Source organism: Gossypium hirsutum, chromosome D10, assembly GCF_007990345.1.
Source record: "Gossypium hirsutum isolate 1008001.06 chromosome D10, Gossypium_hirsutum_v2.1, whole genome shotgun sequence".
Classification (NCBI taxonomy): domain Eukaryota; kingdom Viridiplantae; phylum Streptophyta; class Magnoliopsida; order Malvales; family Malvaceae; genus Gossypium; species Gossypium hirsutum.
This window is the reverse complement of record NC_053446.1, coordinates 1234062-1250135: the sequence shown is the minus strand read 5'-3', so window position 1 is coordinate 1250135 and position 16074 is coordinate 1234062. Positions and strand designations below refer to the sequence as shown.

Here is a 16074-nt window from a genome sequence, read left to right as displayed (position 1 = left end):
GATTGAATGTCTTATCATATCTTAATTTCATTTCAATGTCAATTTAACTTATATTTTACATCCTTCATTATTATTCAAATTTAATGTTAAATAGTTTTAAAAAAACAAAAATATTTAAATAACTTTTATCTAATATTATTAAAATTAATTATTTGAATCCCGGTGTAGCAAGAATATAAATCTAATATCAATAAAGACTTAAACAACAACACCCATAATTTGCAATTACACAAGTATTTAATTGATTTATATTATATTATATTTTCTCCAAATATATATATATATATATATAAATTTATTAGGTGGTCGAAACCTGAAGGAATACCAGCAAGCAGACATTATCAAAATTGTAATCCAAAAGGGAAAAAACATAAAATTTCCAATTGAAAGAGATAATTAATGAACCGATGATTGGCACATTAAGTTTTGGTAGGGCCTTCAAATATAAATTTTTCCCTTTTATATTCATACCCACCCATCTAACCATTATATAACTCACCCAACGAGTATTAATTCGATTGGTATCGACCTTCTTAATTATGGTTTAATTATATATTTAATAATGTTCTACTAGTAAATTAGCTCGTGAATTATACCTCAATTCATTATATATATTGTCTCATTTTAGTTAATTTAGTATCCAATAAAAATATATCATGTGTCATGTTCTTATTAATTGGTTTTTTTTATACTTCTTATTAGCTGGTATTAATATTTTAGTTAATTTACAAATAAATTCTTTTAGTAAAATATAAGAAAATAAAAAGATAAATATAAATATAAAAGGTATAATCTTCAAATTGATTTTTTTTTATTTACTTCCTTTCATAGAATGTAACATCACCATTTCTAGTATTTGTTTTCTGATATAATACCTAGAACTATTCATAGTCACTCCTTAACCTTTAAACAAGAGAATCATATATTTTAACACACTCAAACTCATGTCCTCTTGCACTAACAACAATACGAACATCAGCTCAATTAAGTTTTCAAATAATAATAAACAAGATTTATGGATTAATCTAATATAAATTTTTCCAAATAACTATGTGGCAACAAAAGGACGTCACATTCACCATTCTTTTAAGGAAACTTGACTTATTATAATATTAATTAATACTACATAAAGTCGAATATCAACTCTTATTTCTTCACTTTATATAACATAATTTTTATATATTTGAAGTTTCTAATTATTTCTGTTATTTTTGATACAATGTTTAAATTTATCTATAGTCCCTCCCCAACCTATAAATAGGAAAATAATGCGCTTCAGCACATTTAAACCAACACCCTCTTACATTAACAACAATACATATATCAATTAAGTTAAGATTGAATCCACAACATATCCCAAAAACCCATCTTAAACAATTTCTTTATATAAAAAGATATGACATTGCTTCAACAAGTAAAACATTTTTTTATCTTTTAATAGAAGTAATAATCTAAAGGGTATATGAGCAATTATTATATACCAAACTCCACATGATCATCTGCCCACTCTGTATATTATACTTACTACAAATAAATTTTTTTATTATAAAGTACATAAATGTTCCAATGCAATCCAATCAGTGCCATACCACCAACTCATCCCATTTTATATATTCCAAATTTTCTTTTATTCTTTTATTTGCATGCTTCAATTACATCACCATCATCGTCGTCTTCTTCTTCTAAACCAAAATTCCCGATTCGTTTTCTTTAACAAAAAACTGAAACAAAATCTCTCTCTTTCGTAGCTTCAGCAAACTCAGTTCATTTGACACCATATATGTCAGTTAAACTACCTGTCTTTTTTTTCAACAAAGAACAAGAGTTGGTTTTTTTTTTTTTTGTCTTCGTTAAACAGGTTTGGTTGATTCATATATTCATATACATATATACATGCATATATATGTGTGTGTGTGTGTTCAAAGTTTTTTTTTAATTCTTATTTTATATTTCAACCAGGTGTTAATTAAGTCTCCCCATTGGAAAACGCAATAGAATCTCTCTTCTATTATTATATTTTATTATTAATTTCCCTTCATTTTCCCGAGAATATTATGGCCATGACGGAAAATCCAAAGTTGGTAAGCACAATATCTCTCTCTGGGATTTCAGTTTTCTGCAAATGTTTTCCTGACGGAAAATTCAATTCCATTAATTTCTGATTTTGATTTAGGATTTCGTATCTTCCTACGACGGTGGTGGGTCGGAAGAAAGGATATCCACACAAAAGAATTCGGGTTCGGATCATATCAATGGAGATAATAAACCCGATAGTTTTGTTATTGATATTGAAAGTTTCTCTCATGGAGGATCCAATATTAAAGAAGCCAACCCACATTCAAGAATCACAGTAAGTTTTCCCTTTTTAATTTATTTTCTGGGAAAATCTCAAATATGCTATTTCGCTTCCCAGTTTTATTTTTCATTTGGTCATCTCAATATAATAATATATAATTAAAATGTCATTCTCAAGAATTATATTTTGTGTTTCTTTTTTCTTTTTGTTAATTGCAGAGAAGCCTTTCTCGCAAAGGGTCTCAGAGAGGTGATAGAGATTCTTTTGTTTCCAACTCTTCTTCTTCATCAGGAGGTACAAAATTTAAATCATCCCATACTGTTACTTTGTTTGTTCTTGAGAAAATTTTCCCGGAAAATAATGGACGGAATTTACCAGTTTTCCCAAGCTTATAATGGTTTAATTTTCTCGACCTGTATTGAATATTGGTCCGTTGCTTCTTAATTTGCATATGCTGAACAATTAGTAGACAATAGTGACATGTTTGTTGTTTCACGTAATGTAGATTTTAGTAGTTCAACACACGCCCGAGTTTAAAAATATTTTAATTGAATTTTTCCATGAAATATCAACTCAAATATCATTATATGGGATCGAATTATAAACACGTTTATCTATCACGTCTGTTTTTGTGTTGTTTGGTTTGAAGTATAGATTCTCTTGGACGCATGTTCTTTGTATGCGCATATTGTTGTGAAATTTATGTTCAAAATTAACTGTTAATTTGCATATATTTTTTATTTCTGAGATTGGGGATGGAATTATTAAATGTTGAACTAAAACATGATAGGGTCGCCGGAAAAGCTAATGGCGGTGGCGGAAGAGTTCACCGATCATTTAAGCAATCCACAAGTCCATCATCAGCTCATTAGTATGACATCTGGTAATAATATCACAGCAGCAACTGAAAGTAGATCCAACTTAAGGAGAAATAGTATCAGGCGATCTCCTCCACCATGGCTATTTGATCCCAAGAGGATTCTCATGTTCTTTGCCACCTTGTAAGTTTTTTTCACCTAAACTATTATGATCTTCAAGTCACATCCAATCAAATCATCCATGAAAGTATGTTTCGTTAGGGCTTGTGTGCAAGATCCCTAGGCCTCCTTTGATCACTCACTTAAGACCTCATCAATACAAATATCTGCTTGTCTGCAAGTCACATTCATTACAACTGAAAACACTCACTTTCCACCACCAGTTTCCTTTGTCTAACTCGTACAATCCAATCAAATCATCCATAAAAGGACTTACCGTCAAGAGCTGATCAATACAAATGTCTGCTCATCTAGGGGATTTCTAACTCGTACTATCCAGTCAAATCATCCATACGTGTGCAGATCCCTAGTTCTCTTTTGGCCTATAAAACGAACTTCCATCCCTTCTTTGGGGTATGTCTATGATATGATTAACTTTCTTAGCAGTTTTCGGCACCTAAAACTACAACGTGAACCGCCTTTAACAGTCAACCCTAGATTCTGCAACAACAATATGTTATATTGAAAATGAAAATTTTCTTCTTCTTTTTTTAATGGCAGGTCGAGCATGGGTACAATTTTGCTGATATACTTCACATTGACAATTAGCCGAACAAATGCAGATGAGAATGCTTTAGATTAAGTGCGTAGTTAGGAACCATACTCTCTCGCCAACCTATTAGGCTGATTAAAATGTATGTTGCTATATGTAGCACACACATGGGAGTTTAGTTCATGCCCGACAAATATAAATGGGTGCAAGTGGTTGATTGTGAGTGTTTTCTTCCTTTCTTTATTAAGAAATATGTTTGCTGTTGATGAGAATTATATACCACCGGTTAGTGAAGGAAAATTTCCAAAGTTTTAGAAAAAAAAAATTGCATTCAAATTTAGAAATTTCAACTTGGATCAATTCCAACTTAAACTCGATCGTATTACTTAAATCCAAATAGACCCAAAACAATCTAAATGGAAAATAATTTATACAAGTATCCAAAATAAAATGATTAAAAGTTAAAATAACTTTGCCTCAAACTTTAATCTAAAATAAACCTCAAATTAACTTAAAGCAAACATGAACCCTAAATCATTTGAATATAAACAACTCAAATTTAAAACGATTCAAAAAATTTGATTTAATTCAAATTAACTTAGACACAAAATTAACCCTACTTTTCAACTTAATAGGTTTTGAAGCTTCTTACATTTTCTTACCAAAAATTGGTCTTGAGGATTAAAGGGTGTAGTTACAAGATTGTTTTTCAAATTAATGATGTTTTAAATTTTTGATAAAATCATTAATTCTCAGTTCAATCGTGAATCCAACAACAATTGAAAAATTAATTAAAAATAAATCAATTCAATGGTTGGTTGTTGTATTTTTGGTCTCTATTTCTGATATTTTATTGATTTCGAGCAGTTCACTCAATGTTCAATTTAAACATTTAGACCAATATACTAATTGATTCTCAATCAAACCGATTTATTCGATCGACTCCAACACCATGACAAATTACTGCTTTGTACCTAAAACAACAGTGGAAACTTACTAACAGATCAATTTAGTAGCCCAAAAGTTAAATTGGGCTGAAAAGATTATATTGCAAATTTCTTGGGCAATGGGCAACCATTTAAAAGGGCTGGTTTTGCTTAATTAATGTTAGCCTAATAGCACAACATCAACATCAGCAGACTAGGACAAATCTTTAGTGGAATCCGATAGTTAAAAATTTAAAAAATAGAAAAATTAAAAAAAATAGAAAAATTAAATTTTAAATTTACGAAGAATAATACAAAGACTTATAGGATAATTTAACTTATAAATACTAACTTAACTTCTAGTGGTGCAAAACTCGATGTGTCTTTAACAAAAGTCTCGAGTTTGAGGAAAATAATATCGAGTAAGCTTTATCTGATCTTATTTACTCGGCAAATATTTATTTTTATACAAGAAACCTTGGAAGCCCTATTTTATAACCATAATTTTGAACATCTTCTTGTACTTGTTGTCTATATTCCTTAAAGCTAAACCTTCTATAAACCGAAGGCTTATCGCCACTACAACTCTCAATCACGGTGTCATACGATGGACAAAAGAAATAAGCAACCGAGAACCTTTCTTTCGTCGGATTAGTAACCGCACAATGTTGTACACTTTTATAACAATCATTGCTCCATGCTTGAAATAAATCTCCAATGTTTATAAACAAAGCTTCAGGGTTTGGTTTAACTGCAACCCATTTCCCATCTTTCACTAATTGTAACCCTCCAACTTGGTCTTGGTACAGTACAGTGAGGAAATCACTGTCTGTGTGTGGCATTAGACCGAACAAAGGGATTGGACATGGAGGGTATCTGTTCAACCGGAGATAACAAGTGCTCGGTAATGAATTTTCTTGGAAGAACGTTGATTTTTTACCTGATTTCTCTGCTAAAATTTCGGCTAGTTTTTGAGCAAGACTGGCAACTTCTGTCGCGAACTGGTGTAGGGATGATGAACTGGTTTAACACATTAAAAAAAGAACAAACTAAATGAGTAAAATAATAATAGTTTGAGACTTATTATTATTGCTTTTATTTGTGAAGAGTTGGGTCCAAAGTAAAACAGTAATACTGTATTGACAGGAGCCTCATGCAAAGGTAAAAAATGCCAGAGAGATGATGGAAATGAGCAGTTCACCCGTTCATCGGTGTACTAGTTTTATAAAAATTAAAAAAATTTATTGAACTGGTATCAATTCCGCATCTAACTGGTTTAAAATCATTTAACCTTTTGTTTGATTCCAATTTTTTTTTAAAATTATTATGCAAATATGCCATAAACTATTTTTAATTTAGTGTTTGTACTTTTATTTCTAAGAATTTAGTTCATCAATTTTTTAGATTTCAAAATTTAGGTATAACTATTAACATTATTAATTTTTTTATTAAATCTATTGTTGTTATATTTTGAAATAAAAACAAATTCTCACTTAATAGCTATGTAATTAAAAAATAATAGTATAATTAACCTTAATTTAAGGCACACAAAATAATATTATGGATGAATAGTTAGACCTGAATTTTAAAATATAAAAAATATATAAATTAAATTTCTAAAAACAAAAATATAGAAACTAAAATCCTCATTTTTCCGAAAAATATTACAATATTTTAATCAAGAGCTTTTTAACTAGCAATAGACTTGGTACGTGGGAAGGGTGCCGATGCTGCTGGCTGATGCATGCAAGAGAGGAATAGAACATATGCATGCAATTGCAAGGCAAGGAAATTCTCATGACACGTTGAATGGTTTTATGGTAATAAGTTTTAGGTTAAATTCTGTCATTAGCCCTTGTACCATGCATAAGTTCTGAATTTAATCATTGTATTTTAATTTGGTCAAAATTAAAATATGCCATAAGTCCTTTTTTCTGTAAAAAAAAATATATTTTTATTTCCAAGAATTTAGTCCCTCTACTTTTAAGATTCCAAAAATTTAAGTCCAATTGTTAACACTGTTAAATTTTTGTTAAATTTGTTGATGTGAGATTTTGGAATTAAAAAAAAAACTTACTTGGTAGCCATTTAAGTAAAAAAAATGACATAATTAACCTGAATTTAACAACAAAAAACACTTAACTATGTTACCAGTTAGACTTGAATTTTAAAATCTGAAAAGTAAAGAGACTAAATTCTTAAAAATAAAAAATTTAGGGACTAAATTTTAAATATTTGAAGAGCACGGAAACTTGTAGCATACTTTAACTTTGTGGTCATGAAAATCCTTATACTTTTAAAATTTAAAAATTTTAGTCGTGATCAAATGGTAGCTATTAAATTTGATGACAAATATATTATTGTAATATAATGCCATGTCAACTTGCTATATTATAAATGATTTTGCTCCCTATATTTAGTTCATATACTTTAATTTGAGTTAATTTGACCCTACTACTATTATAAATGTTATGACTTAATCCAAATAGTTTACATTACAATAAAAACATTCATTAGTCAAAGGTTTAGTGAATTTTTTAATGGTTAAATGTTCAAAGTGAAGCCCAACCTTTTAGGGGTTGCTCACATAATGATCAGACCTTTCAAACATATATAGCCATATAAGGATTTAACCTTTAAAAAAATACTCAAGTGAAGAACAAATCTTTCAAAATGGTCAAATAAGGATCAAACATTTTCATACATATGTGCTCTAATAAGGGCTTCTCAAATTCGTATATTACGTTTCAAATTGTGTTTTTATTTTATTTTATTTTATTTTTAAGTAATATCTTATTCATCTGTCATGTAAAAGTTAGACCCTCATATGACCATTTTAAAAGGTTTGACGCATATGTAAGTAAGCTCTAAAATGTTAGATCTTAATTTAAGTATTTACCCTTTTTTTTAAATCACAAATTATTATTTTTTTCATGTTAAATTGAAAAAAAAAAAAGAACCATATGCAAAGTTCAATATAAATGCATGCAAAGTTTCAAGATTGTAAAGAAAAAAAAAAGAGAGAAGGGTTTCATTCATAAATACCTGAAAATAGAAGTATCACCAAGGCTAGAGATATCGGTCATGGGGATATGAAAAGCTTCAGACCACGACAGTTGCCTTAAACAAGTAGCCGTCGGCGTTCCCCACCTGTAACTACCGGCCGACACATTCATGAACTTGTCTTCCCTACACTTATGTTGAAACGGTTGCTTAAACACTTTGACTTGCTCATCTCTCATCTTCTCCAATACATCCCTCGAAATCCCATGGTTCACCACTTGAAAAAAACCCCACTCATTAGCAGCCCTAGCTATATCATTCTTACACCTCTCCTTCTCCGGCGACTCGAGGCTTAACCAGGTCAGATCAATCGAGGGAAGCTCAAGTTCCTCCACCGCCATCACCGCCGCGAGCCAGTCGTTGTTTAAAGGCTTAGTGACGGCAAAAAGGGTCTTGTAGGTTTCATGGAATGGTGGGTCCGAATCCATGCCTAAGGACTGATGACGATTTCAATAAAGATAAAATATTATGCTTATAAAAATAGAATGTGGGTAGTAATAATATATAGTAAAGAAAAGAGAAATAAAAAATAAAGAACACACAGATTTTTATGTGGAAACTCTTTCGGGAAAAAACCGGTAAAGGAGAAGAAAATTTACTATGTCGAATTCGAATAATTACAAGAGGAGTAGATTATGTCTATTTCTAAGCTTGTAAAACCATATTCTAATAGGAGTGTAGTAAGATTGAAACACCTTATTCTAATCAATATCAAATAGATGGAGCTTAATAAGGTTTAAAAAATCTTATTCTACAATAAAACAAAAGAAGTGTAGTTCTATAGGGATTTTATTTTTATTTTATTTTACCACTGTATTTTATTTAAATAATTATTCGGGTACCTTAATTCTAACAATCTCCACCTTGACACGAATTCTCAATGAACAAGTTCTTCATCGTGAACTCTCAACAAACAAGTTCTTCACTTTTTCCATAAAATTCCTTAAGGGTTTAACTTCGACGATGAACACCAATCAAGTCTAAGCAATGCTCAAACTTGGTTATAGGAAGTGATTTAGTCATCAGATGTGCAGGATTTTCATGAGTACTAATTTTGCTCACAACAATATCACCACAAGCAATAATATCATGAACAAAATGATACCGAACATCAACGTGTTTTGTTCTCTCATGAAATATTTGATTTTTTGTAAGGAAGATGACACTCTGACTGTTACAAAATACTGCATTGATTTGAAAATTTTCATTGAGTTTACTAAAGATCCCTTCAACCAAATAGCTTCTTTACAAGCCTCAATAATAGTCAAATAATAGATACCTTCAAACCAAATATAATGGTTGAATATATATTTTTGGTATAAAGATATAGACATATACTAATTTTATACTCGCAATGCACGGATTCAACCTATCATGCAAAATATTTTTATACTAATATTATAGCTTTGTAATATATATATATATTCACTACATGTATATTACACCGAATTAATATTGGTAATTATGCTACTTTCCTATATGTCTATTATAAAACTTTTAACTAAATTAATATCATGGGTTAATCGAATATCTATTAAATTAAAAAAATGAAAATACCCTCATTTTTTCAAAGTAATTTATATTTTAAGGTATTTTATCATTTAATATCTTTTATATAAAAAATAGAAAAATATACACAAAATATAATTTGAACCCATACCTCTTTAATTTTTCACATTTATACTTTACTATTTAACCAAAGACTTAATTATTATTTATAAATACATTTGTTACATAATTTTATTTTTCACCCATATCATGGATATGTATTAAAATGATGAAATTCGAAATTTCATTCATTTACTTTACGAAAATTAATAAGTTTTATTAAAAGTAAAATTAAGAATTTAGTGTTTTCATTTTATTTTATTTTATTAAATTTGTTTCTCATATTTAGAAAATTTTAAAACATTAATCCGAGTGGGTAATATCGTTAAACCTTATCATTAAATAATTAAAAAATTAACTCTTCACAAAACAATTTATAAACAACAAATTAGAAAAAAAATCAACAAAAATCAAGAGTCAAATAACTTTTTTATTTTTTCTAAAATAAATCAATCAACAGAGGCGAATCTAAGGGGGCTGGCAGGGCTCCGACCCCCCTAAAATATGAAATTGTTATTTAAGCCATTAAATTAAAAAAATTAAATTAGTAAAGATAAAATTACACTTTGGCCTCCTCTAAAATTATAAAAATTTGATTTAATCTTTTAAAAATTATAAAAATAAATTATAAAAAATTGAAATTTCATTCGACTCCTAAAAGATTGTTTTCACTTCGCCCTGCCAATGAAACTCAGAATTAAACTATTTCCAAAAACAAAATTTTTTTTATCAAAATTTAGATAAATTTGAACTTTAAATTAAAATGCATATGGAGGGGATGTAAAGTAATAATAAATGGCAGTGAATTTGACAGGTACAAGAGAAGAGACCCATGCTATCTATTATACATATAAAGATCATAAAAGACAGTTTATTAAAATTATCCGTATCCAACAATAAAGTACATGTAAATATAACAATTTAATAAATTTTCCTTCTAAAATAAGATAATTTAATTAAAATTTAAAAACTAAAGGCCAAAATAATAAAATAAATAAACATAGGGACTAAATTATCATTATATCTTTTACTATATTTGGAAGTTGGTAAATTTCTTTATGACCAACAAGCTTTGTTTTTTAGCATAGATTGATGGATGGCGATTTGGGTCATTTCAATGTTCCATTTTTTGGGCACACTCACATCACGTGGATTTGCAACGGGAAAGTGGCACAAATCTTCCTATTGGATTCTTATGCAGGGATACAGCACCAATCATAACTTGCGTTTTTTTTTCAATTTAGTCTTTAAATTTTTTATTGTTCATATTAGTCTAAAACTTAATAATTTTCCTTGATTTTAGTCCATGTGTTCACAAGGATCAAAATTAGAAAAAATTTGTCAAGTTTCAAAACTAATATAAATTTTTAAAAAATCAGAATCAAATTGGAAAAAAAAACCAAATTCAGAAACTAAAAATTACATTATTCATTTTATATAAAAGAATATAATTTTGACTTTTAGTTGGAAAAAGAATATTTAGGTGATGTCACACCACTTTTTGAAATATATATCTCCGTATTTTGATTAATTATTGAGTAAAAAATTTTTAAATAAAAGAAAAATGCGCTTCAATGTAATTAAATTTACGTTCTCCTACGTTGGCACTAAATAAATATATAGTATCACTATTTTACTATACTATAAACGTTTGACAAATAAATATGTAAAAGATTAATTTTCCTGAAATTTTAACCAGCCATGCATTTATATTATTTTCCTGTTTTAAGAGCTTGCCAGGTTGGAGAAACGCATTCTATCCTTTTAACTTTGTAAAAATGACACGTGACATGTCATGTACACTTCATAAAGATTAATTTTTAATAAAAAGACCCAGATTAATTTAACCATTTTTCAAGTAAAAGGGCAAAATATAATCCCACTCTTAATAATTTTACCCATATAATCTCATCTAACCTGGTTAATATTTGTCATAAGGTTATGAGTCTCCACCATGTTGTTGAAAACGTGCTGAGCTATAATATAATATTTACCTGTATGAACATAAAACAAACAAACAAAAATGGAAAATTAAAAGACGAAATTTGAAGTCAAGTATCAGATAACAACTAGAACGTCACTGTACGTAAATGTCTACATCTATCAATACATTATCAGCTTATCTATATATCCTTACTGAAAATTACAACTATACTTACAAGGAAAACGATGCTAATGCTGATATATATACAAATATAAAGTAGTCATATACACCTCTATATATAGGTGAAGGGGAGACACTGTGTGAATGCTTTAAATTGTGTTGTTGAGGAAGACTGAAGGACAGATATTTCTATATAGTAAAGATATCAATCATTATAATTATTGATGTAAATTATTGGGTTAGGCAAAAACAGTGGTTTGTGATCGTTCTTATGTGATTATCGGAGAAAATGCAAATGGCTGCACTGTCATGTTGTCCCAAACATATACATATATATATTTATATATAGTTTGAAATGGGAGTGAAAGATAAAGGGGAGACTTGGAAGAAGGAGAACCAAATGAATTTTTTCATGTAATATTTGTGAATGAAAATTTTGGTATACGTTTATACATACTTGGCTGAATCTACACCAATTGAATCCAATCATAAAAAAAAACCCATGGTCTCTGAGATATAAAAAGTAGCATGTCGGTAATATACGTAGCACAAACCAGACTCACATGCAGGTTATGAATATTTTTATTATATATATATGTGTGATTTTTACAGAGAAATTCTTTGTAGGAGGGCTTCCATGTGCAATGCTTTGATATAAAACGACATCAGGATCCCTAGTGAAGGATTTATTGCTTAAAATACTTGAAGCAATGGGACTTACCAAGATATATCCCTTTCCCTCACTGTTATTCAATGGACACAGTGACTTTTGTGTTGTTAAGAAGATACCAAAGGTTGCAATTAAAGCAACATGGCTTACGGGGCTGGATATAAACAGGCTTTGGTTTTTAATTCAGGTGTGTCCACAATACATATATATATATGGAAACTTCAACTCCAATGTTATGAACAATAACTTTATTTATCACTTCAACTGTAATTTTTTATCGGTGAGTCCTAATGGATCATTAGCACAGGGTATGAACAGGCTTTGGTTGTTGATCGTTACCTAACATAAGTCAACTTGCATCTATGGAAATATATGTTGGACTCATAGTGATGCCATATTGTTCGAGTCACTGAGTTGAGGGGACTGGTGGAGAGGATAAGGGCACTCAGTTTCCTAGATCAGCTTCTCGAACCTCACCTTACCACCTGCTATATAATGGTGATGCACACTATAAAACTATATTTGAATGGGTTTAATAAAAATATTAAACGTGAAAAATAAATTCAGGTAAAAAAAAGTAAGTATATTTAAAATATAGGTTAAGTTTAGATTTCAACATATATTATATAAAAGTTGAATAATATAATACTATAATGTAAGTATTGAAAAAAAAATCAAGTTGTTTATCTTTAATTTAACATTTTTTATATAAATAATTAGGAATATTTTGGGTAAGCTTAAAATAAATTTTGATGTTTATATTCTGGGTGGGTAAAATTTAGGACAACTGTGTAGGTTTTCTTATAAAAATAATATTAAAAAATAATTAATTATAAAAATAGATTTGAAAAAAATTAATTAAGAAAATGGGTTGTTTTGAACAGTATCGTCCGGTGCAGCTTGACACACTAACGGCACAATTCATTTTCTTTTTAATCATCACTCAATATTATATTCAAAAAAAGATTTGTGTCGCTACTATGTCAAGCGACACCAGTATACATATATTTTTTTTTCAAAATGTCCGAAAAATAAGAGTATACTAGTAAAAATTATTTTTTAACGGTACCGTCAATGCATTAGATAACATCAATCAAAATAATAAAAAAATTAACCTTATAAAAGAAAAGGCTGAAAAATAAAATAAAATGGGGGAGCCATGACCGAACATTATATCTTCCTTTTTCAATTTTTTTTTTCTATTTCACATGTTTTTCTCTTTCCATATAAAGGGGGGTTTGGTCCCCCGACCCCATCATCCACTGGTGGGAAAGAAAGTGTGTTAGTTTTATTTGTGTGTGTGTGTGTTTAGTGTTAGAATTTTTGGGAGGAAGTTTATTTGTAGTGGAATTTTAGGAAAAAAGTGTTATAATTATTAAGATACGTTTTTATTTATTTTTTATAATATTTTTTATAAAAGATATATGTTTATATTTTAGATTATTGTTAATTTTTAAATATAACTTTTAAGATTATATTTTTGTCTTAAAGATCAAATCTTGTGTTTAAGATATATGGATAAATTAAGATAGTTTTAGTGTATGTTTTTTTTTAAAATTTTGTAATAATAATTTGTATATTATAATATTTAGATTTAGTGTTTAAGATAATAAAAATAATATAAAAACTTAAATAATTACGAAATTGGGATGGGAAAAAACTTGGATGAATTTTTAAACTATCTACTTGGAAATTATATTTAATTAACTTGGGAAAGAAATAAAGCTATGGTAAAATTTGTACTCAATCCACCGAAAATGATAGTATGAAACAGGGGTGTCATATTATTTTGTATCATTTTCTAATTATTTAATAACATTTCAACAAATTTTCTATGTCATTGATACATAATTTTAGCAATTTTTTTTACTCTAAACTCCGAACCTCAAACCTTAAACCCTAAACTATAAACCTAGAACTCTAAATTATAAATCATAAATCCAAGCCCTGAACCTTTGAACCAATTTTAGAGTTAAGGTTAGTTTTTAGGGTTGTGATTTAGGATTTAAGATTTTTTATTTGGGGTTTTGAGTTTAAATTAAAAATTAAGGGTAAAAAAATATCAAAATTATATATCAATAACATAAAAAATTGTTGAATAAATAATTAAAAAAATATAGGATGACATGTGTCTCTGTTTCATACAATTTTTATTCACTGAACTTAAAAAGCTCTAAAAGTTTCAGCTAAACTCAACACACTCGTGTTTATCCAGACACCAAATTGTTGCCAGATTGAATGGGAAAATATCCAAACAGATCTCACTAATGCCTACTTGCATGCCTTAGTGCTACTAGATATTTTATCATAGCTCATACACAAATTATATGCATATGCTATTTTAAAAAGTTGTTTCCCTTTAACCTTGACTCGATCACAGCCGACAGTGAAATAGTGGAGGATCAGTGTCGATAATTCCCAGCTAGCCGCCCAGTGTGGTTGACCAGCCACCATCCAGGAAGAGCAGCACAGTTATAGTTTCTTACAAATGGGCCATCAAAAAGTTTCACGTCCTGTCAATACCAATGAGCTAACCAGCCAGCCTGAAACACGTAGAAATTTATTAGGAAGTGGATCTTTTTCCAAAAGACCAAAACGAAAAAATCTGCAACCAATTAAACACACTGTCGGGGAGAAAAAAAGAGCAGGTGACTTTGTTGCCTCCATTATTATCCACATGGAGGATTGACGAGTCTAGTAGGTTCAATGATTGAGTGGTGGGATAGTGCCCACTGTTGGTCCCTATTTTTATTCATTGTATTCCCACTTAATCATTAAGAGTCCCTCTCTAAATCCTTTTGAATTTTAATATTTCCAGCACGCGGTTGTTTGGCCATTCACCCATGCCGACCTGCTCAACATCTCATGTGCATTTGCCTCCATTTGGGATCCCAATTAAAACTATTCAAAATCGGAATTATTTAAGGGTTAAACATAAATAATTTGACTCAAAATAATATAAATCTGAAATTGATTTGATCTAAAAAGATAAAAAGAATCTAAAACCCAAACTCAATTGATGCAAAATTTGTTGATTTAGGTACATAAACAAAATTAAAGTTGGAGAAAATGGCCTAATGAATGTAGTGTCTATACAAAATAGACTCTCATATTTAGAAAAAATGAAAATATGTGGAAACAAAGTAAAAAATTTATTGTGATTGAGAAACATGATAAACGTCTAAAAAGCTCAAACACTAATGATTAACTCATCAATGCTAAGTTTCGGTAAAGGGTTTTTTTACCTAAATAATATTAATATATATACTGAACTGAGATGTTCCAAAAATTATGTACCAAAATGGTACATTCAAAGGGGTGGAGGGTGGTGCATAGGCAGCACCACCCTGGATTCTGACATAATGGGGTATGGTGCCTATCTGATAGGTGGCACCAGTGACCCCTATTTGATAGGTGGCACACCTAGTATTTTCCCCCATCCTCACTCCCCCATTCGGCTCAATTTTAAAGTATCAATTCTGTCTCTCTTGTTCTGTTTTTTTTAATGATACTTTAAAATTGAGCCAAATGGGGGAGTGGGGGGAGAAATGCTAGGTGTGCCGCCTATCAGATAGGCACCATCAGTGTCGCCTATCAGATAGGGGTCACTGGTGTTGCCTATCACTTTGGCACCACTACTAAAATATTATATATATATATTAAACTAAATTATGTCAGAATCCAGGATGGTGCCGCCTAAGCACCACTCTCTACCCCTTTCAATGTGCCATTTTAGTACATAATTTTTGGAATATGCTATTTCAATATATTTTTTTAAATATTATTTAGGTTAAAAACCCTTCGGTAAACTTTGTCCTATTATCATGCGCAAAGCTAGCGGGCAATCCCGATATAGCCTGCCTTTGACCACTATTTC

The 16074-nt window shown here is 29.5% G+C and overlaps 2 protein-coding genes across 3 annotated transcripts; one reads left to right on the top strand and one right to left on the bottom strand.

Moving 5' to 3' along the window:
* The first annotated feature begins 1590 nt into the window (after positions 1–1590).
* On the top strand, positions 1591–4147 carry LOC107935369 (uncharacterized). 2 transcript variants are annotated; one of them, XM_041102668.1, is made up of 6 exons: positions 1591–1858; positions 1960–2081; positions 2174–2350; positions 2515–2590; positions 3087–3297; positions 3835–4135. In XM_041102668.1, exons 2-6 carry the CDS (start codon positions 2055–2057, stop codon positions 3914–3916), a joined length of 573 nt encoding a protein of 190 aa, XP_040958602.1. In that variant the 5' UTR covers positions 1591–1858; positions 1960–2054; the 3' UTR covers positions 3917–4135. The 2 variants fall into 2 exon arrangements, with proteins under 2 accessions (XP_040958602.1, XP_016723446.1); XM_016867957.2 differs by having other exon boundaries at positions 1594–2081; positions 3835–4147.
* A 950-nt stretch (positions 4148–5097) lies between these two features.
* LOC107935382 (gibberellin 2-beta-dioxygenase 8) lies at positions 5098–8375 on the bottom strand. The gene is made up of 2 exons (XM_016867976.2): positions 7798–8375; positions 5098–5772 (listed from the first exon to the last, which is right to left on the bottom strand). The coding sequence occupies exons 1-2, from the start codon at positions 8241–8243 to the stop codon at positions 5217–5219; spliced, it is 1002 nt and encodes a 333-aa protein (XP_016723465.1). The 5' UTR covers positions 8244–8375; the 3' UTR covers positions 5098–5216.
* Positions 8376–16074: the final 7699 nt, after the last annotated feature.

Coding starts and splice junctions, on each gene's coding strand:
- LOC107935369 (XM_016867957.2), top strand. CDS start 2,055: ATGGCCATGACGGAAAATCCAAAGTTG. Junction 2,591..3,086: donor CTCTTCTTCTTCATCAGGAG/GTACAAAATTTA, acceptor AAAACATGATAG/GGTCGCCGGAAAAGCTAATG. Junction 3,298..3,834: donor CTCATGTTCTTTGCCACCTT/GTAAGTTTTTTT, acceptor TTTTAATGGCAG/GTCGAGCATGGGTACAATTT.
- LOC107935382 (XM_016867976.2), bottom strand. CDS start 8,243: ATGGATTCGGACCCACCATTCCATGAAACCTACAAGACCCTTTTTGCC. Junction 5,773..7,797: donor GGTGATACTTCTATTTTCAG/GTATTTATGAAT, acceptor GTGTTAAACCAG/TTCATCATCCCTACACCAGT.